The 24,034-nt window shown below is 37.2% G+C and overlaps 1 protein-coding gene across 1 annotated transcript in view; it reads right to left on the bottom strand.

Annotated features, from left to right (window-relative positions):
• Nucleotides 1-17,655, bottom strand: part of dpp6a (dipeptidyl-peptidase 6a) — a 410,674-nt gene extending 393,019 nt beyond the window's left edge. The window contains exons 1-2 of the mRNA XM_084398650.1: nt 17,545-17,655; nt 17,124-17,189 (exon numbers count right to left, since the gene is read on the bottom strand). Of these exons, the coding sequence (XP_084254776.1) occupies nt 17,124-17,180 (57 nt within the window). The 5' untranslated portion in view covers nt 17,181-17,189; nt 17,545-17,655. The remainder of the gene's footprint in view (nt 1-17,123; nt 17,190-17,544) is intronic.
• Between the last annotated feature and the right edge of the window lie 6,379 nt (nt 17,656-24,034).

Here is a 24,034-nt window from a genome sequence, read left to right as displayed (position 1 = left end):
TTTGCACTCTTAAAATTCATGTTAATCACTTGGTCGATCCAGTTTTAACAAGGACGTTTTCGTATAGTATGATGTCAAAAGCCCAAGGAAAATTTTATTTTTCAATTCATGACCACTTTAAAATAATTACATCAAGAAGGACAAATATTGGATAGGATACATTAGATATAGGCCCTACTGATTTCTTCATTAGCATATTTGTGTCTATATTTGCTAGGTATAGAGCAATAATATTGCAGAGTATGAAATGACTTTAGAATATAGAGTCTGTACTCCATGTAAACATCTGAGTGCTTCATATTTTGGCAAACCCCTGTAAGCATTTTAAAGAAATTAAATAATGGTATTAGTAAGTTCAAAAAGTGTCAGTCCCTCTAAGTGTGACTTGTAGCACAGCAGTGAGTTCCTCTCCACGAGCTCGAGTCAACTTGAGAGTGTGTGAAATCACTGGCAGACAGACTGTCATGACCTCAGCATTTAGTGAAGACGGCCGTTTACTCAGAGGGCAGAGAGATCTGTGTGACTCATAGCACTCCTGCTGTCAATCACCTTTCACATTGAAAACACTACGAAATCAAATTAAAACCGCAAAAATTGACAAGTGTAAAGATAGATGAACAGGCGGACGGACGGACGGACGGACGGACGGACGGACGCAGGTGACTGACAGAAAGAAAGACAAACAGACAGAAACAGATACATTTAGTAAATGATTGACAGACATGTTAATGCGCTGGGGACGGACAGACAGGATAGATAGATAGATAGATAGATAGATAGATAGATAGATAGATAGATAGATAGATAGATAGATAGATAGATAGATAGATAGATAGATAGATAGATAGATAGATAGATAGATAGATAGATAGATAGATAGATAGATAGGTGCAGGCACACAGACAGACAGACAGACAGATAGATAGACAGATAGATAGATAGATAGATAGATAGATAGATAGATAGATAGATAGATAGATAGATAGATATGTGCAGACAGACAGACAGACAGACAGACAGACAGACAGACAGACAGACAGACAGACAGACAGACAGATAGATAGATAGATAGATAGATAGATAGATAGATAGATAGATAGATAGATAGATAGATAGATAGATAGATAGATAGATATGGCCGTAGCACCTGTACTATGCTTTATTAGAGTAGGGCCGGAGCTAAACCACATCAACTGATCAAATAGTTCACAGATCTGCTGTTGCAGCACAATCTGCACAATAAATCACATCGTCCGTCTAGTGGTTTTACGACAACATTGTCCCAGCGGCGGTACACCACAGCAGCGATGCTTCTCATCTGCTCCTCTCTGCTCTTTACCTTGAATAAGTATCACCTCCATCACCCTCTCTCCCCAGCAGCAATCTGCATTAGCTTACAAAAGTGTCACTAATCACTATTAATATGAGGCAGAGGTGGAGAAACGCCGAGCAGGAATTCATTAGGCAGAGTTTATGCAGCCGATCCGCTGGGTTTGAGGCCTCAATCAGTCGTGTTTGTCAGCCTGTGGTGACGGCAGTGAATTGGTGTGTGAGAGAGCAACATCTAGTAATTAAAAACTTAAAAACTGCCTTTCTCTGTCTGAGTCAAAGCCAGAGAAAGTGAGCCCAACCTGTTCCTGGCCTGGCCCAAATATCCTTCTAAAGGACCAGCACAGCCATTAGTTAATCTAGACAATTAAAGGGATAGTTCACCCAAAATAGATCACCCATCACTTACTAACCCTCATGTTGTTCCAAATCTGCATAACTTTTTTTTTTTTTTTCTCATCTGAGGAACATAAAAAATGATATTAAAATAATAATAATAAAAAATCTTCCATCACTGTTTTTTATTGTTGTTTTGGACCCCACTGACTTTTATTGAATGGACAAAATCAACTAAAACATTTTTCAAAATATGGTGAACCCTTTGAATACATGTGCTTACTGAAGATTTAATTCCAAAACCATGGGCACCACTAGGGACTTGATCCTCCTTTTGCTTGAATTTGAAATTGGATTTAAGACCTTTTTAATTATAATCTCATTCATATTCCATGTCATCAAGTCATTTGGAATACTAAACTATTAATACTGTAGTTATATCATTCCATGAACATTTGATTATTATGCATAGATGATATGATACTGAGAAATGGTTCATTTGCATTTATTTGAATTGTTGGATGCTTGACAGATATGTAAATGTAAAAAAAAGAAAGAAAAATGAGAGTATTACAGTTGCAGATTTTCTAAAAAAAAATGAAGATTAAATGAATACATTTCACATTTGCATGTCTTTTATAGCAAATTATTGAGATTGACTATCATTTAAATGTATAAAATATAAAGCAAAAAGCATATTTTATATTCAAAACCTGCTAGGTATTCTGACTACACATATTTCAATATTTGACTGTAGTAGTTTTTTTACCCGCATGGCATCTAGGTAGAAATAGAAACCATGTGACAAAATGTCCCGTTCCTCATCACTTATCATGGTTGTGATTGATAAGGACAAAAACCTCAGACTTACACGGGAAAGATAGCTGTTATCGCTTGTCGCTTCATCAGGCCACGTCTGTTTAGAACACTGCGTTAGTTGACATGCAGAAAGTTGCTTCGCTAATTAAGTGTCTGAGCTTGTGAATTATAAATGGTCTTCTCTGTCTCTTGCTGTGTCTCTATATTCAAGGTCTAATTCCCTAAGTTATCTGTGGCTGTGCCTCAGTGCTTTCCAGTCTCTGATGAACTGATTCTTAATGGTCGGTCGCATTTACCATTGCTCGGCGAAATTTCACGAGTGAAATCCAGTAATTTCAATAGGAGTCATCACGTTTGAGTTTGGCTTGAGGGCCAAATTGGTTCCCCGCGCAGATTTTGCTCATGTTCTCTCCAGCGCAAACCCTTTTTTTGGCATTAAAAAAGTACTGTGAGGATTAATAAAAGCATGCAGTGAAAAATTAGCTATGGACACAGTTATTATGCATTTGTAGGTGGTTGCCTTTCAGACGCAAAATGTATGGGAGGAGAATATAGTATACAGTAGTTTTATTTTTTACAGGTTTAAGGGAAAGCTGTTTTAAAACATATATAGCTTTTACTAACATATATTCTGAAACATTTTATTAAGGCATGAGTCAGACAGCTTTACTGAGCATTGCATTAGGTTGATGATGTGGTTTCCCCTCTCCAGCCATTGAAAAAAAGACTTAGTTAATGAGAATGAAAACACTTCAAAAGCAATAATTAGGCACATTGCAAACAATAAATTAAGTACTCCACCCCACCGCAGACTGCTCTCTCAAATCAATGCTTATTTCAATAAGTTGTGCTATGGAACCTCCAGTGATAACTATAGATTGGAGCAGACTGAGTAATGAATTAACGCTCGATAGCTGGCACATTTGAATGAACTCACTGCTGCGCTGTTGGATAATCTTGCCAATGTAATTATGGGATACACTTCAATGCAAAACACAGCGTGACTACCATCACCTCTGAGCCCGGGGTCAAGTCCCTACTTTCAGTTGAGGTCAGTAGATTAGTTGTGTACAATCAAAAGATTAAAAATAAATTAGATAAAAATAGATTTATCTATTTATCCAAAAGTCCAACACTGCTACTTTTACTGATTGCAGAACTTTTCCAATTACTATGTATTTGAATAATATAAAAAATTATATAATAATACTGCATGCATATCAGTGAATAATAATGAATGTTTTCATCCATTCTCAAAATAGAGAGACAAAATGAAGCGTGTATTATTTAATTATCATTTTGTAATGAAGACAGGATAAAAGCTTCTCTCTCCACTAACTTTGATGTTCCACCATAAACTTCAATGAGATTATGAATGGTGTTTGCCAAGCATCACTATTTGTCATTGTCTTTATATTCATTGCTGTTGTTGTTTTGTGGGCATGGCTGACTCGTTCAGCTTCTATAGCAACTTATCAGCTGATGAGTCTAATCAAGCCCTTCCTCACCTTTGTTTCCTCTAGGCAAGGCAAGGCAAGGCAAGGCAAGGCAAGTTTATTTATATAGCACATTTCATACACAATGGCAATTCAAAGTGCTTTACATAGAAGAAATTTAAATAATAAAAAGAAATAAGAATAATTAAAACAGTTTAGAAGAATACAAAATAAAATACAGTACAAACAGTCGGACGAACATTGGCACAGTGCTCATTCAGTAAATGCATAGTTAAAAAGATGTGTTTTGAGTCTGGATTTGAATGTGACTACAGTAGGAGCACATCTGATCTCCTCTGGAAGCTGGTTCCAGCTGCGGCTGGCATAATAGCTAAAAGCGGACTCGCCATGCTTAGAGTGAACCCTTGGTATTTCAAGCTGATATGATCCTAATGATCTGAGTGATCTGTTGGGTTTATATTCAGTGAGCATATCTGCAATGTATTGAGGTCCTAGGCCATTGAATGATTTATATACCAGTAATAATACTTTAAAATCAATCCTAAATTTAACTGGGAGCCAGTGTAAAGACCTGAGGACTGGTGTGATATGTTCATATTTTCTGGTTCTGCTCAGAATCCTGGCGGCAGCGTTCTGTATGAGCTGCAACTGTCTTATGGTCTTTTTGGGAAGGCCAGTGAGGAGTCCATTACAATAATCCACCCTGCTGGTGATGAAAGCATGAACAAGTTTCTCTAAGTCTTGTCTGGAAACAAAGCATCTTATTCTTGCTATATTTTTCAGATGATAGTATGCTGATTTAGTTATTGCTTTGACATGACTACTGAAACTAAGGTCTGACTCTAGTGTCACACCAAGATTCCTGACTTGACGTTTAGTTGTTTGACCCCTAGAGTGAAGGTATGCGTTCACCTTGAGAACTTCATCTTTGTTTCCAAACGCAATGACTTCAGTTTTGTCTTTGTTTAACTGAAGAAAGTTTTGACACATCCAACTGTTAACTTCATCAATGCATTGGCACAGGGAGTCAATGGGGCTGTAATCGTTAGGTGATAGGGCTAAGTAGAGCTGTGTGTCGTCTGCATAGCTGTGGTAAGCAATTTGGTTCTTTCTCATTATTTGGCTCATTGGGAGCATATACAGGTTGAACAGGAGTGGCGCAAGAATTGAGCCTTGAGGGACTCCGCATGTCATGGATGTCCACTCAGACTTATGGTCTCCTATACTCACATAATAACCTCTCCCATCTAAGTATGACCTGAACCATTTTAGGACTATCCCAGAAAGCCCCACTCTATATACCTCAGTGTGTGTGTTCATTCCGTGTCAGTTTGTTGTTGTTGTCTCACAGTGTTGTTCTCTTATCTAGACTTTATTGGCATTGCTTCCGTCTCTTGGTGCTTTAATTTCATTCCACGTTGGATTCCATGGTCGATCACAAACCAGCCTGGATTATACAGATTGGACTGTCTGACTGAATTCTTCCTATTTAAGTTCATCGTCTAAAGACTGGCCAAAACCGAAATATGAGAGACCACAAACATGACGATAAAAAAACATAGATTTAACAGTATTGTTCCTATAGTGTGTGGAGTGTCTATGTGACCAAGACAGCACGCCACACACAAACAGATTCCATTCACAAAAAATCTCTCACGGTCAAACGCGACTTTAGAGTAAACAAACATGGTGGATGAAGAGCAAGAAGAAATGGCGATAAGAGAGTTTGGACTGCTTTTTAAAGAAAATTCTCAACAAAAAGGTTTGGATGAAGTCGTGTTGTGCTTACATCTTCAGTCAGATCGCTTTCTGATTGGGTATCGTTTTGTTCCACGTGACAATATATGGAGCACAATCTACAGAGTGCGTGAAAGTTTGTCCTCGGGGTTCCCCCTACACAACAGGGTTTGAGAGTGGTGCAGCCCCGACGTTCTTCTAAGCAGATTCAATCACTCTAACACACCTCACACCACAGAAAAATCTGATCAAATAATCTGTAGAACCATCAAGTTAATCTGGACTTTCCCTAGGATTGTCGGAAGGGGAGAGTTGGGCCCAAAATCGGTCTGATTATCTTGTAGTGTGTTGGTTCCTTAACTCTAGTCAGCTTCATCTGTTGTTTCGATTTATTCATCATCTATCCACCAAAAATTTAAATAATGTCATTAATGACTCACCCTCATGTCGTTCCTAAGGACTTTCGTTCATCTTCAGAACACAAATGAAGACCTTTTTGATGAAATCTGAGAGCTTTCTGTCCCTCCATTGACAGCCTATGAAGTCAGTTTAGGTGGCTAGCCAGGTATGTTTCAGTTTAGTGTATGCCAATCCTGGGTTTCTGGCACTATGAAAGTGGTTTGGCTTTTAGCAGTGTTCATCGCCATAGTAATTAACGCTCCACGGGTAACCTGCTCCAGGGCAGGTTATGCAATGGGTATGAGATCTCAGACCGAAACTGGACCAATCAGCTGTAAGCAAAGTGACATATATCTGATGCATTAAAGACACTCCCCCCTGTTTCTGCTCCAAATTAAAGGTCACTACATAAATGATTTTTAGAGACAAAATCGTCTGCTTATTTATAATAATAATTTTGTTTGATTTAAATATTTATGTAATTAATACACCCTTACACAATCCATTACACGTGTACAATTTTAGTTTATCAATTATTAAGCACTTAGTTGATGAATATAAATATTAAAGTAATATAACTAAGCTTTAGAATCAATAGATAAAGCTATAAAATTGTTTAATTCCTAATATTTTTCAATCTCGTAATATTCTGCAGAAGAGAGAAGTAAATCGCACTGCTTCTCTCGCGTGAAATTAATCTCAGTTTCACTGTTCCACAGCATGTGATTGGCTGTTCACTACTGATGTCACACCTAAACTCCTAAACTCAGGATCAAAGCCGGAGTTGACAGAGAAAGTTGATGATCAGCGTTGATGTTGATGATGGTACCAACAAAGACAAAGACTGGTTTGGTTTTGTCAACTCAAAACTAATCCTATAACCCTGAGTTTGTTCAACTACCATCATGGTACGGGCCCCAGGACTATTGTGATTTATGTTCTCTGTGGACTACATGAACACTTTAATTGCACTCAATGTTTGGGTTCTGTTTATTTATAGTGTTACACTATTACAACTGCTCATATGGCCGGTGATATCCAATTCAGTTCAATTCAATACATTTTATTGTCCCCGATGGGGAAATTTGTCTTGGACCTGGTGCCCACATACACTGACCAAAAACATACCAATCCATAAACCATACACATGCACATTTTAAATAAAAATAACAATTATTAAATGCTTATTTAAAAAAATTAAAATATTATTTTGATACATGTATTGATATAAACATACATTGTTTAAACATTGATATTAACAATCATTCTGCACCATTTCTGATACAGACATGAATGATTCCTCAAATCGTGCAGCTTGTTGATGTCATGTGATGCATTACTTTTCAAATAAACTAGATATTAGATTGTCAAAAATATAATGGGTGCAGAAATCCCATAGACTTACATTGAAGGAAAGACTTGAGCCATATGTATAAGCCAGAATATCACAGAGATTTAAAGGTCGGCTCTCTACCACTCAACACATCCTGGCAACTGCATGGCAAAATGCTAACAACCACTCAGTATACATTAGCAAGGCAAATAGCAGAGCAAAACTAAACATTTCTTTAGAAAATGCTAAATCTAGGTATATTTTAGTCAGAGTAAAAACCTGGTAAAAGCCTTTCATCTCTTATTGTCAGGAGTGGCTGTATTAATAAAGTGCATATGAAGAACTCGAACAAACAAAAGTGCACATGGGTAAACAAGGACACTAAATGAACAAACTGTACATTCAATTAGTGACCCACAGGCACACACTAGGACACTAGGCCAACATACAAATGGTAGTGAACAGGAACAGGACAGAACCAAACCAAAACACAATGAACTAACAGAACTAAACATAACCCTTAAACTGATAAAAACAGATTTTTTTGTAAGAATGGAGAAATGCATATCAGCGTCTCTCACAAACAGCATGTTAATTCTACTTTACACACAGTCTATTTAAACCAAGGGTCTAGTAGAAAACAAAGGACATTTCCGGGTGTTATTTAGGTCAGGAACTGTCCAGCACTTCAGCACCAGGACTCAGCAGCACCATGGACAGCGCTACACGAAAACCCACATTACTGTCATAGCATTAAAGGAGGAACTGTAGGAAATGCAAATGGTATTTGCCCTTGCATACTCACTATCACAATGCCTGTGTTGCTGTATGGTTGCTAGGTTGTTCTGGATGGTTTCTAGGTGATTACAGTTACTAAGAGTCCAACCTTAAGTCTATATTTTCTGGTCTCCTCTGTCAAGGAAAGTAGTTTTGAAAGCCTATTTTATTGCCCAGAAATCACAAATCTCAGAATTTTAAAAAGCCTCTGAACATGCCACATGAGTTGGAGGTAACATTCAAGTATAATTATTAGACCTTTACTCTGTGAAAACCACAAACTCTTCCTCTAGCCAGTGGCCACCACTTCCATATGTTTATCCTGTAAGCAGTGAAGCATTCTAATGCTTCCAATCTCTGAATGCAATCAGGAAACTATGACATATAGCCTCATGGTGAATATACAACTCTTGTGAACTTGCCTCCAGGTAAAACTGAGAATGAAACGGACTGTGTGCCTTTCCAGGGAGAATAAAGGAGGAACCACTCAGGTTTACAACTGCAATCATTTAACAGATGTTGGGAAAGTCATGGGAGACTCAGATTTCCTCAAGCAGGTGTTCTTTAGTGCTCGTTTTAAAAGTTTTGGAAAAGTTTGGAGAGCACTTGGGGCCACTTCTTCCTCATCACAGCGGGTGTTGTTTATTCTTGGTCTTATTTTCAGAGGAAATTGTCTAGACATAACTAGTGAGCACAGTACCACAGCAAAGATACCCATATATCCACTCCTGTTATGCTGATTTGTTGGGATGCTTGTCCTTTCCTCCGACATCATAAACATGTTCCTCCTCAGCCCTATTTTAAATTCAAGCTTAGCTATATAGCTCAGTATATGCACAGTCATGTACAATGTTTACTTCAGCGAACGGCTATAATTCTGCCTGCACATAATCAAATAAGATTCTACAGCTCTTTATCTGAGTTTTTATGTACATCGGACTCAATTGATGACATACACTCACAACCATTTTCTTATTAAACTGTCACATCCGATAAGCAAAATCAGCATATGCTGCAAAACCATGTCTTAAATGTACAGTACCAAACCTTTCCCTATATGAATGTATTACAATAGGGACCTCTAGTGGTTAACTGCTGCTACAGCTTGCCAGCAGGGAAAAAGAAACTACATTTTACAAGCTATTATTAACCAAAGTGCAGAATAGCATATTTGATGTCTTCTTTCCAGGTATAGCAAATGTGACTGAACTATTTCCCCCAAACTATTTGCAAGAAATCATAAAAAAAAGAATAAAAACCACACAAAAAAGTATTTCAGCATGAAAAATGAACTCAATAACTTGATCCAGACCTTAATGCAAATACAGTATAAAAACTCTGCTATAACACATTATAAAAACTCTGCCTTTTTCAAACATAGCAGGCCACCAATCATTTCTTCTTCCTGCCTTACTAAAACAGGCAAACCTCATGGGTGAGCCAATGGTCCTGTCCCAAACGGCACTCACATGTGTCCTACTGAACAGCAGTCAATATGGCAACATATAGGCTCTACCTACATTTAGCAAAACTCCAGAAACTAGCCAGAAACAAACCTTCTGTATACATAAAATTCACTGCAGTTTCCAGCTAAAATGAACAATAGTGGCAGTAAAACAATTATTTCTTTAAACATATTATTGGCAGATTATTGATTATCAAAGACTTAGTTTTGCGTGGTTCCTTGCACAATACTATGATATGACCTCAAATTAGTTTTACCATAGTGCATGATTTGTAAACTAATAGCCAAAGTTTTGACATTTCCATCAGATAACTAGCTCCATATGTAGCTTTTCTGATGTAATAAACTTTCTCAATAGCTCTATCTGCTACAGTATTGCATTTGTGATGCGGAGCGCCTGGGATTGAGTCTGAATAAAAGAGCTGAAAGACTTGAAGTAAGATAAAATGGCACGGTTGCCTCAGCAAAAGCTTTTTTATCTCATGTTTGCCTTTGTTAACACTATTGGTTAGGTTTAGGGTATGTTTGAGTGAATATGGCATGTTATTTTCAAATGTGCAGAGCATTAAAAGGTACATAATACACACAGTTTCTGCCAATATCTTGATAATCTTTTTTACTATAGAGTAGTATTGCATCCTTCATATCTTTAGTTTTATCAGATTTATAAAAGAAAGACTATATCAGCTGTACTGATTCTGATTCGAGCTCCTGGAAGCGTCCCGTGGGTGGAGCTAAAGAGTCACGGGCACGGAGTGGTTTTAGAATAAACAAGTGGACATTTATGGTGGTCAGCTAAACAAATGTATTTAAACACACACAATACATCATCGCATTATCCCTGGATAACTTTTGATTCACTATACGTTGATATGCACTTGCGCGCTGATTGCCAACAAAACACAGACATTTTTTGCAGTTTTACTTACCGCCGACTCATGAACGGGATCTTTTATCGCTGGGACCGCTCCATCTTACAGTTTCAAACAATCTGCAAATCCAGCGTTGAACTGGGCCTTGTTGTGCCGAATTTCGACTGCCTGCCAAATTATTACCCCCCTCGTTGAAGTCGCTACCTGATTGCCTAATCTTAACCACACCCCTAATCCTAACCCCTCCCCCACACCTAATCCTAAACCAACCAATACTAAGGGGGTAATAATTTGGCGGGGGTCAGAAATCGGCACAACACCGAGAACAAACAAACACACATGCACAACTCATTTGCTGCCCCGGAAAAACAAACTGCATCCACTGTGTGTTAATGATTAGTTAACTTGAAGTGTGCTATTTTGAATTAATTTAGCTAAATTTGTATATTTTAGTTGTAATTAAATTGTACTTTTAGTGTATTTAAGTGTATTTAGTGTACTTTTGTGTGCTAAATTGGAAACACTTCAAGTATATGCCTGTATAGGGACTAATTACATGCTTGATTAGTGATACTAAAGTGTACTAGAGTGTAATTTGTGTTAGAAGTACATTACAAATTCATTACGAGTGTCTTTGAACCATACAAGCTATATTATATATATAATTTTTTTATTTTTTTTGCCTTTTATTAGGATAGGACAGTAGCTAGACAGGAAGTGAGATGGGAGAGAGAGTGAGAGAGAGAGAGGAGGGACGGGATCGGGAAAGGTCCACGAGCTGGGACTCGAACTCGGGTCGCCCTAAGCACAACGGCGCTACATGTCACGCACTTGCCCACAAGGCTATCGGCTCCGACCATAAGTGTACTATATTTGAGTAAAAAGTATATGCCCAGTAATACCTTTGGCTTATTCCAAATACTACAAATTGCACACTTTGCCTTTAATAACAAACGCACATTAATAGACAAATAATACTTAGCTATACTATGTACAAAATACTATGGTATACTATAATGTATTTTGAAAGTATACTTTCAATGAATTGGTACAATGATCATGTCCAGCATACAGTAAAAATATACCTATAATATATTTTTAATAAAGTGCAAATAAATACACTTTGAAAAATAAACAGAATTTTCACTTCAAGTATATTTTTCTAAAATATATTTGTAGAAAATATACAAATTATTTTAAATTGTGTTAAAAGTTGTATTGTGAGAATAGGTAAAAGCATGATGCTAATATACTTTTAATATATTAGTAACATTTTTGTTAGCATATTTGCAATGTACTATTGAAAAGATTAATATATTTTAAATACAACAAAGTATACTTTTTTTCACTAGGGAGGCCTCTGTAGAATATTCTCTATGCATTAATCCTGCTTCTCCTTTGTAAAGATGCTCTCTTTTCCAGTATAGTGTCATGACATGTCTTACAAAGCAATCCGTCAAACTCCTCTTGAGCCTCATTTGAATGGACACACAACCCACACAATGTGACACTCTCCACATATGTCCACAGGATACACTGAATCCTCCAAGGCTTCAGAGATAATACAGGTTTCCCCTCACATCTCTATGTTCCTGCCATTGTCACACCTTGTCATGAAGACAATAATATCATGATGTGTGTCCTACCTTAGGGACAATACTGATGATGTTGTCCTTACATATACCTCATTACACCGTGAAGAACAGTGGCCAAGGCTGCCATCAACCAATGAACAAAACGGTCACGGCAGTTACAGACATAAACATTCCTGTAGACCTCAGACGTCAGGTAGAAGTAGTCTAGAACTTGATTATAGGCAGTACAAAGACTATGAATGTGAGCAACTGTAAGGCCAACAAAACAACAACAACAACAGTCAATTATTCACTCAGCTAAATAACTACCTAGCCTATCTACTGCACATATTCAAAACTCATCTTACAGTCGACTAAACAGAAGTGTCTGTCAGCAGAGGATCTTTTTAATTGCTTTACAAAAGCATTCAATGAGCATATCCATCAAAACACTTTCAATTTTTCTTATTCAAACTGAATCATTAGCAAAAATCCATGCATCTACAGCTCATGTTTCAAAATGTTCATTTACTTTCAACTGAATTAGACAGCAATGTGCTTGATATGTACATTTCTGCAAGAATATTCAATATTAATTTTTTTTTTTTATAAAACCTATTCTTGTGAAAAAGAAATGTGATTAACTGAATTGAAAGTGAACTTGTAGTGTACTTCAAATCTTAAAAGCATAAAAAGTGCAAGCATATCATATAATATTACTGAAATAAAAGACACCTTTATATAAAGTGTACTTAAAAAGAATACATGTTTATTTATACACTTTTTTAAACTTAAATCACGAGTTTACACAGAGAAGTTAATGTTATTGTATTCAAAAACTTGCACTTTGAAACCCGTTTTCAAAAGTTTGTGTTTTCAGGCCTCTGAAACACCACTTTCGTGAAAATGAGCGGCCAAAACATATAAGATGTTTTCTGTTTTTAGTTGAAAATGGTGTCTTGTAAACGTCCCCATACAGTTAATATATTTTAAATGTACTGAACTTCAACAAAATAGCAACGCCATTTTAGTTTACCATGAATGCTTGTCAGTACATTCAGCAGATGTTAACCATCCTTCAAAGACAATAGAAGGAATTTACGAAATTGATAATAAAGATGTTCGTTAAGGGTAAGTGTTCATGAGTCCATGCATTTACCACTATCAGACAAACAATGACCAAAAATGATGTGCATGGCAGGACAGTAGGAAGCCTCTGTTCTACAAGAAGAACATTGCTGCCCGCCAAACGTTTTCCAGAGACTATGTGATTTAATCAGACAACTGTAATAATGTTTTGTAAGAATAAGTTTAAAAAAAAGTACTTTTTTATTTAAATGAAAAATGCTACATTTGGTGAACACCACTGCATTCAATAATAGGAACCTTTCTCCCAAAACTGTATGAATATAATAGTTTGGAGCTACTTTGCTGCCACTGGACCAGGACGTGGACTCTACAATGGACTCTACATTGTGTTGAGCACAAAATAAAGGTTACTCTACAGAAAGACAACTAGGTCTACCACTGAATGGTTAAAGCAGAACAAATGTAATGTTTTGGAAGTCAAATTCCTGACCTAAACCCAATAGAAGTATGGAAGGATCTGAATAGCAGTTTGTGCTAGGAAAACACTCAACATCATCGAGTTCATTGAAGGGAGCATCCAAGCCGATGTTCAGGACAGATTCATGTTTGGTTGCAGTTATTTCTTGCTCAAGGGGATCACAGCACACCACATACTGAAATACTTACAGAATATTTGTTTCTACTAATAAGACTTAAGTCATGTTCACACCAACACAAATGTTCAGTGAAAAAAAAGGTGTGTTATTAATTTGAAGCAATTCACGTGGGGTCAATGCAACAGTTCTTTTTACATAGAGGTGTTTCCGATGTCTTTTATATTACACTGCAGAAAACTGAACATTTGATCTCAAAATAGGTCAAATACATGCACAAAATATAAACAGAATAAATTTAAAAAAATCCTAACAGTACTATACTTATAGCAGTCTCTCCTTTTTTTAGAGAAAGTATTTTAACTTCAAAAAAGCCGATTTAATTGAGTCATTTTCTTACTGTTAATTATGTTTTGACTTCAGCCAAGATGTCATGTTTACCTGCAAACTGTCTCTCCCAGTTGTCATTATCATATCATTGGCTGAGAAAATGTCACAACCACAAACACACTTAGTAATTTGATCCAAATGAAACATGACAGTTCCACTCTCAGAATCAGACAGGCATCTCTCAGCAGTGCATACTTCACATACTCTCCTCCAATCACTGACCTTTCAGAGCATATGCAAAGCAAGAGTGGCATGTATGCAAATTAATAAGCAATTTTGGTGACACTGCAGCAATAAATAAACCATTTAAATAAATTATTTCTGCTTCATGATACTAAATCTGTTTGGGGAACCAGCTCTAGTATAAATACATGTTGGTTGAGGGTGTTTAGCAGTTTTGTGATGAGCATCGATGGTACTGGAAAGGGTAGCCAGAGCAGGAAAGATCAAGATCAATAAACACATATCTTACTCTGCATTGCAGTGCACATAACAGAAATTCTGTTTTAACTAGAACAGCGATCAATAAGAAAGAATGAAAGATGAGAATTGTTCCACATGTATAGCCATGTCTAACAAAAGTGGGATCCAAGAAATATTCACTTCAATCACACACCATCCAGTTGTATCATGAAACCAAATGTATTGTCAGTAAAGTTCTGGGAATGCTAAGAGAACAGACTGAATTCTCAAAGCACTGCTGCTCTTTTGGGAACTCCAGCAGAGAATTCAGAGGGGAAACCGTGTGCATACTTGTGCATGCAACACTCCATCGATACAACACTCTATTTGTATATTTGCTATCAAACTCCAGAAAAAAAGAAGAAGAAAAAAAACTATACAATAATCCATATGAATTTAGCAGTTTAGTCCAAATTTTCTGAAGAGACTCGATCGCTTTATATGATGACCAGATTTAATTTAGGCTTTTGTTCACAGAGATCAGAGAACATAAACAGAAGCTTAACCAAACCTGCTTGACACGGAAGCTCAAATGTGCTGCGTAACACTTGAGAATGAAACTCATTGGTTCTTGCTGAAGCTCAAACGTGCTGCGTAACACTTGAGAATGAACCTCATTGGTTCTCGCAGAAGCTCAAACGTGCTGCGTAACATGAGAATGAACCTCATTGGTTCTTGCTGAAGCTCAAACGTGCTGCGTAACACTTGAGAATGAACCTCATTGGTTCTCGCAGAAGCTCAAACGTGCAGCGTAACACTTGAGAATGAACCTCATTGGTTCTCGCAGAAGCTCAAACATGCCGCGAAACACACAACAAATGAACCTCATTGGTTCTTGCTGAAGCTCAAACGTGCTGCGTAACACTTGAGAATGAACCTCATTGGTTCTTGCTGAAGCTCAAACGTGCAGCGTAACACTTGAGAATGAACCTCATTGGTTCTCGCAGAAGCTCAAACATGCCGCGAAACACACAACAAATGAACCTCATTGGTTCTTGCTGAAGCTCAAACGTGCTGCGTAACACAAGAATGAATTTCATTGGTTCTTGCTGAAGCTCAAATGTGCTGCGTAACACGAGAATGAACCTCATTGGTACTTGCTGAAGCTCAAATGTGCTGCGTAACACAAGAATGAATTTCATTGGTTCTTGCTGAAGCTCAAATGTGCTGCGTAACACAAGAATGAATTTCATTGGTTCTTGCTGAAGCTCAAATGTGCTGCGTAACACATGAGAATGAACCTCATTGGTTCTTGATGAAGTTCAAATATGCTGCACCTTCATTGGTTCTCACACGTCAAGCGAAAATGTTTGAGCTTCCGTTTACCAAAACTGATGTGTGAGTTGATGAATGTTTACATGTGAGTAAAAGGCTAAATTCAATCTGTTCATCATATAAAACGATCGAGTCTCTTCAGAAAAGTTGAAAAAAAAAAATTGTTTTGAGATGTATCACATGCATTTTATTATAGAAATACATTATATAGAAAATGTCTCATTTTCATTCAAAAACCTTTTGTTCTACACATCTCACATCTACAATGTGTGAGAAGAGAATAAATAGGATTAGAGTTAAATAACATTGCTTTATGTTATGTAATAATATATGACTATAATATAATATTGTGTGTAATCTGTAATGCTCACTGGAGCCCCATCATGTGCTGAATACCTTTGAAACATACTAACCCTAGAAGATAACCTGCTCCGAGAGTAAGTGGCTATAGCTACTTACAGTACATACCTGATATGTCGCATAACTTGCTTTCTGGAATACCCCCTGAAGTCATATGATAGCTTTGTGCGAGGAACAGACAAAAACTGAAGTCGTCATTCGCTGATAATCATTCGCTCCATTGCAATTTGCAAATGACATTGTCTATTTTGCATACTGAAATTGCTCATTTATTATATGACTTCAGAACTCTTTGAATATATAACGCATGAGTCATATTAACTATTTTTATTGTATTGTTATTGTGTTTGAACTGTTGTAAGAAAACAAAATGGAAGCCGCACTTTTCAAAACAGCTACAGTATTTGTCTTTTTAATAGACATAAGCTGATCATCTATCCTTTGATTATGCACACCCATCACTTGGACTACCATGGAAAAAAATATGTTTTATAACATTGTTGTCTTTTAGTTTGATTAACTTGCAGATCCAGAGGCCTACATGTGGATCAACAAAGCCACAGGTTGACCTTTTAAAGCTTAATGGTTTAAATTGTTGCAGGAAAGTTGAGTGAGTAGGTGGTATATTTTTAGCATTGTATATTTCAGCATATTTGTCTATAAAATCACTTTCAGTGTAACTCTTGATGAGTTTGAACCTACATCTTGTTTGTTACAAGAATAGCCTACAGCTTCAACATTTTTCCATATTGAACTGTGACTGTAAACATTCAACACAACTGTGCATCCAGCTTTCAGAGTATCTCGCACTTTTCATCTTTTTTCGAACGAAAGCATATAGTTATCCGCGACTTACTTTTCCTCCTTTTGAGCATCTTCTGTAAGTGTTTGTGGCTCCTGCGGTTTGATTCATTTTCGATAACTGGAACAGTAGAGGAAATAAATAATCAACAAACATCCCATTTCACACTAACGCCGCGTCTACAACATGACGCGACGGCTCAAAACCAGAACGCTGCTGTTAACGCTATTTTTATTATTTTTTTACACAAATGAAAAGCACAAGGTGAAAAAACACACGCGTCTCGGTGTTTTTATAACGTCTATGCCGCATCAAGTAAACAGTTTTAAAACGCGTCTCGAGATGCGTCCGAATTTTTAGAACGCAAACGCGTCCCTTGTGAAACTATTTGCGATGTAGGAGCGCACAGAAGCGTTCTAGTTTACGCGTGCAGACACGCACAACTACAGCGCATTAGAATGACAAGCAACTTTACCTGTATGATCAGTCTTCTTTAAATACCTTTTAAGTCTCGAGGACTTAAATTCAAACACTCCCCCTGGATATTCCCACTGATAATCAAACACAGTCTAGAGAAAGTGTCCCAAGTCAGTTGTTTCCACAAACCAAAGGAGGTGAATGAAACTAAAACGAGTCGTGCTGTCCTTTCTTGTTAAGTCCTCAAAAATCCTTCGATAAGGAGTTATTAGATGTCAAAATGACCTCATAAGACTGTGGAGAGATGAAGCAGAAGGTTTTGATGCACATTGGAGAGATTGCTGGAGTTACTCGCTCTCCTCGTGCGCTTCTTCTTCAGAGAGGAGGAAACCACCAATTAAAACATTGCATGAATCCCCTTACATACGCGTGTATCTTTTAAGAATATTCATATAATGAAAATATTCCTATACTTACAAAATCCTAAAGGAATGCAACTGATGTGATTAATTCGATTTTTACAATGATTTGATACAATAAATGTTCTGATTGAAAATGACACAATATCTGATTGTACAAATTCGCTACAGAATTCCCCATAGATTCTGCTTTATTAAAAGAAAATGGAATCTGCTTCAAATTTGTTTAGAATGATCTGTTTTCCCACTTTTATATGTCATGAAAACTAAACAAGATGGTTTGGTTTAAAACTTACTTATTTTGATATGGCCTTGGAACTCGTGTATGGTTTGTCTAATTGATAAGCAATTTTATCTTTGTAATCTTTCATCAAAATAGCCACTTGTTCTGCCCCATGTTCTGCCACTGGTATATGAACCTGTTAGCCCTTCTGGGAGATGCTGTAACTACACCAGCTAGGTCCGACTTAAAAGCATCCTTTAGCTTTCCTGTAGTTTAAACAGTAGAGCGTTGGCGCTTGCAACGCCAAGGTCAAAGGGTTTGATTCCCAGGAAAAGCAAGAGTCGATAAGAATGTAAATGTGTACCATGAAATGCAATGTAAGTCGCTTTGGATAAAAGCGTCTGCATAAATGTAAATGTTTTGTCCATTAACAGCCAGTCAAAAGTAACTGTTTGCCTAAATAAAATATTTTTCACACAACATTTAAACACAAACCATTCAACCATCTGCCTCCATTCTGATATGTAGCGCATGGTCCAATTAATTACATCAAGCTTACCTTTTTTTTTTCTTTAGGTTTTCATTTAATCTGAAAATATGTAAATAAATCTATCACATTAAGTCAAATATGTATATTATATATAACAATTCAGTTTGAACCATCTAGCTAAGCAAATTCAAAAGTTCAAAAGGAATACCAAGACTAGCTTCGAAAAATGTATGCTTTGTACTTTGGCATCACGATTCTCAGGGCTTAGCTCAGAATTCTATCATCTACAGTTCAGTTTGACTTCTAAAGCCATATCGATCCCAATGCTTATGATGTTTGTGTGTGTGTGGAGTTTAGTGTACCATCAGCAGGCGCAGAAAGAAACAGATTAATCAAACTGCAGGGTAAATCTATCCCCTTATCACAGAGCAGGAAGTGTTTGGCTCTCAATCTGTTCTGCTACATTTAAGGGCAAAACATGGTGAGCCTGTCCATCTTAGATAACTGATGGTGATATTGTGACAAGTATGATGTGCTAAGCCATGAAAAATGGCAAAACTACAAAACTGCTATCAATCTTCCTTTGCAAGAATACTTGGGTGAGTTGAATCTGACATGTTCTATACCTCAGAAGAGGTATTAAGAATCTTGAATTGTATTTAGTATTATTGTCAATAAAGTCTGATGGATGAAAATTATTTTAGGCATGTCTGTAGGATGTTTAATGTGATTGTTTTGCCTTGTATTTAATTTCAAAATATGACATTTGGAAAACACTTGTCAATTTAAAGTCACCCTTAAATTCGAATTGACCATTTACATTTTTTGTATGGAATATTGTGGCATTTATTATAAATGATTTATCCTTGCACATAATTTATTTTTATTTATGTGCCTTCGTAATAAAAAATATATATATTCCCCTCTTTCTCTTGTAGCAACACTTCTCTTCTCTTCTCTTCTCTTCTCTTCTCTTCTCTTCTCTTCTCTTCTCTTCTCTTCTCTTCTCTTCTCTTCTCTTCTCTTCTCTTCTCTTCTCTTCTCTTCTCTGATGTGTTTACTAGAGTGAGGGTGGGACAACCTGTCACTCACATGAGATCGCAGTAATAGCAAACCACAATTATCTAACCATTTAATCAATTCCCAGTGGACATACGTAATCAATTCCCACCCAACATTTTTTATTGTTCGAGAAGCTGTTTCACTTGGACATACGTCACAAAAGGGAACAAAAGACTATCGCAGTGTCATAAACCATATATAGATACTGTATATATAGTGTTGGGAAAAGTTACTTTTAAAAGTAATGCATTACAATATTGTGTTACTCCCTATAAAGCAACTAATTGTGTTAGGCCCTGTCACACCAAAAATGAAATGAATAAGCCTCAGGCTGAAGGAAATGCAGATTCACACCTGTACAGTAGAGGGCGCTGCTCAAACAATCCTTTCAGCAGTGCTGCTATTCTGGATTGAAGAAGAATTCTGGATTCTGGATACCCTCAACTAGATATATATGCACCATATATAGATACTTTGATTCATGATATTAACAAACCATTGACCCTTACTTTAGATTAGCAATACACTGCATTAAAAAAAGTTGTATTATTGTGTGCCTTGATATCAATCTCTCAGCCAATAAAACATTGGAAATCTGTCTGTCTAATACATTTTTACACAGCAAAAATCTCAACATGGGTTCTGAAAATTAGACATTTTACCTTAAGAAATCAGATATATGTTGTACTGTAGCCTATACTGCATGTTAGTGCATCTGTAAATCTTTGACCGTCTATATATTTTACATTTTAGAAGGTGTTTAACATACAAGGTTTCCCTTAAAGTAAACATGAAATCAAAACAACCCTATTATTTCTTTTTTGTGAATAAAAAACTGGTGAATGTTACTTGAAAGAATTTTTTTTTTTGTCATCCTTCATCAAAAAGTAACTTGCACTACCTGACAGTTCAATCAGTACAACAGATTATAGTGTAGCCTATATTGTAAGATCTAACATCACATTTTTTGATGCAATGTATTTCTTTCCCACAGCCTCATTATTATTTAAATAGAAGCATTTGGAACTAGTTTCTGAGCGCATACAAAAGTCTCATTGGTTAAGGAACACTCATGTAAGATACTTCACATGCTTTGCTGGTTCTTTTAATTGAACAATTAATTTCAGTTGAACGCCATTTGCTTTTCTATTACTCAACCCTACAAACTTACTCCCAACAACACCCAGTGCTAAATATTACCAGCAGAATGAAACGATGTAGCTTGTGGAAGATTTACGGGGGAAAGCAAAACAATTCCCACTCAATGGACTTTTTGGCATTCATGTGTAGAATTAAGCGGTGAATATAAATTGTGAGAGTTTCCCAAAAGTGCTGAATCAGTAACCCTGAGAGTGTGATTTGCCAACCTTTAGTCAAGCAGGTCCTCTGAGATTTTTGTCTGTACACTACTTTCCTAAATTGAGATTGTAAATGTGAGTCTGGCATGCATCATAGTGACAAGATTATATATTTGTGCATTATAATAGTTATTGTGTATAATCTAATTTATTTGGTCTCCTTGTTCTTTTTGCAGCTCCTTCCTAAATCCAGTAAATGCAGAGTATGCTGCAATGATATGTCCACATCAAAAGCATTTGATTTTATAATGTAAAATATTCCTATAGAAGTGTACACAGTCTCTCACATCCGTCGGTCTGAATCTTCCTTTCAGCTTGCATGAATGCACCAGTAAATATCCATTTCTGTCTTTTATCCATTTTAGAAGGTGTTTAACATTAAAGGGTCACCGTAAAGTCATCATAAAATCAAAACCATCATATTACTGAATTTTTCACAGTCACCAGCTCAGTCACCAACTCTGTAACCTGTCTGCACTACACTTCCCAGCATCCCTTCTGGTCCCCACCTGCACTCAGTCATCCATCACCACTCCTGCTGCTGATCATCACCAGATACTGATTCCCTGCACCTGCACTCCCTCATCAACACAGCCTATATCAACCTGCATAACCCTCATGTCAGTGTCTAGTCTCATCAATGTTACTACGAACGTAATTGCTATGTAAACAGTCAGACTTCTTTCCTTGTACACGCACCTGTGATTGTGAAGTCTCATGTCTTCCGGTGTTTCTCCTGTCCGCCACCCGGATCCAGATCTCCAGTCATTGTTCACCCTTCACCTGCACAGAGAATCCACTTCAGTCATCACCCGCTAAGTCTCATCAATATTCTTCAAGTCACCATCCTCTCACCATCATCTGGTTCCTGCTGTTATCCCATCATTCTGCTCAAAACACTGTTTTCACCTTACCATCAGTCTGTTCCCTTCTGTGTTTGTGACAGAAGACCAGACCACAAAGAAGCACAGGATAGGCATCCTCACCCCAGTGAACCCAGTTAACTTTCTTCTCACCCGCTTTCAAGATGGTTGGCCGATCGAGGACTATGTAGAAGGGTTACTTGATCATGCGCATGGAGTATCCTGGACCGAGGACACATTAAAGACCGTCTTTTGGTGTGGGTTGGACGATCACCTGTATCAGCAAGTTCCTGTAGCTGCAGAGGTATATTGGAAACATTCTACGGTTATGTGGATGACCTTATACGATGCTCCAGAGTCTTTTCCCGCCGAGACCACCCTTCCAGAGTCTCTTGAGATGGCCGCCGCCAATCCAGTGCTGCCTCTCAAAAGGGCTGCAGTTCCAAGATGTCTTGGAATCTCAGTCAAGATGGCTGCCACCACGCCTCGGTCCCTAGCCTTCGCCCCAAGTCCGGAAACCACTCCAGTCCCCGTCTTTCAGAACCCTGAACTCCTGCCCAACCTCCCGCCTTCCAGCCCTCATCACCTTACCATCTCCGTCCCCTTCTGTGTGACAGAATTATTGTAAACAATTAATTGGTGACTTTTTGTCGTCTTTCATCAAAAGTAGTAACTTGACGAACCTCTAAAATGACTTTAAACGCACTTTTATTTGCAACACCTTCCCTGTTCATATCCAATCAAGTCTGATTGATGAAACCAAGTCCTGTCCACTGAAAATTGTATTTTACAGTAATATGGACTTTAAACTTCCTTCAATGTTTTCAGATATTGCTCTGATCAACCATTTTAAAGACCCATTTTCTATCTGTAGCTGAAGTTGTTTGTCATGCTGCTTAAAAATCAGATACTAAGCCAGTGTGTCTGAATTTCATAAACAATTTTAAGCTGCTATTTGTTCAAAGTTTTGAGAGAAATTACGATATTGGGAATCATACTTAGGAGAATATGGTTGTGAATGTTTGTCAGGGGTTGCTCGAATAGTGCAATCCTTTGGAGCCTCTAAGTGGACATGATTGTGAAAAAAAAAAAAAAAGTCAGTGCTTTTTGCATTCTCTTGCAAAAATGATCTCTGTAGAAACTTTGTTTGCTCGCAAACTGTCAGCATACATTTGAGTGCTTTTTCCACTCAAATCTAATTTGAACAAGTACACTACACAATTGAACTTTAATGATTTCCAGTGTTTATCTGGTTGCTCTACATTTTTCATAAATACTACTTATACTGTTGAACAAATTACTAACCCTCAATACAGCCTAAACTTTGAGCAACTCATGCAATCTTTTATACAGACTTGAATGATACTGAATTCATGCAGTTTGAGGAGAATTGTAGCTACTGCTACTTTTCTAAACAATCAGATTAACGATTTTTGCCTGAGGGAAGATACAATTACCAAAAACAAACAAAAACCCTCACATAGATTGACATTTGAAAGAGGGACCCAATCTGTATAGAAATCAGAATATTTAGGGTGGGTTCTTTTGATGCAAGTAAAATACCCTAGCAACTGCAAAGCGACATATAACATACATTTCCTGTTTTTATATATATATATATATATATATATATATATATATATATATATATAAATTAAGTAATTTGTGAGCATAGGGATACCGAGTTGATTACAGTACATCATTTGTAGTGCGTCATGGTAGTGGGCAGAGCTACTGTAAACAGCTCTTTGTGTTTTGCTTGACGTGACTCTCTGATTGGTGGAATTTCCTGTACCGCATCATGGGTAATGTAGTTCCCCTTCAAAAGGGAACTTGCACTGCGTCCTGAGACACTATTGGGGAACACATCAGCATGACTATCTGAAGCACTTGTAAAATCACAGCAATCGTATTGGCCGGCAACAGCCTATGATGTCACTACTAGTGCGACCAGGAAGTATATAAGGGGCGCCTAGAGAACGTGTCATCCTCTTTTCATCTTCAGGGACTGTTTGTTTGAAGTGCGCTGTTCAAAACCAGCTTGTAAAAGCAAACGTTTCAAGTAGTGTGCTGATCCGTGTTCTAGATATTTGACATCCGATGACGCACATGACTTGTGCGTTCTCTGTTTGG

Source organism: Rutilus rutilus, assembly GCF_951802725.1.
Source record: "Rutilus rutilus genome assembly, chromosome: 24".
Classification (NCBI taxonomy): domain Eukaryota; kingdom Metazoa; phylum Chordata; class Actinopteri; order Cypriniformes; family Leuciscidae; genus Rutilus; species Rutilus rutilus.
The sequence above is the reverse complement of the archived record's forward strand: the minus strand, read 5'-3'. Positions and strand labels throughout refer to the sequence as shown.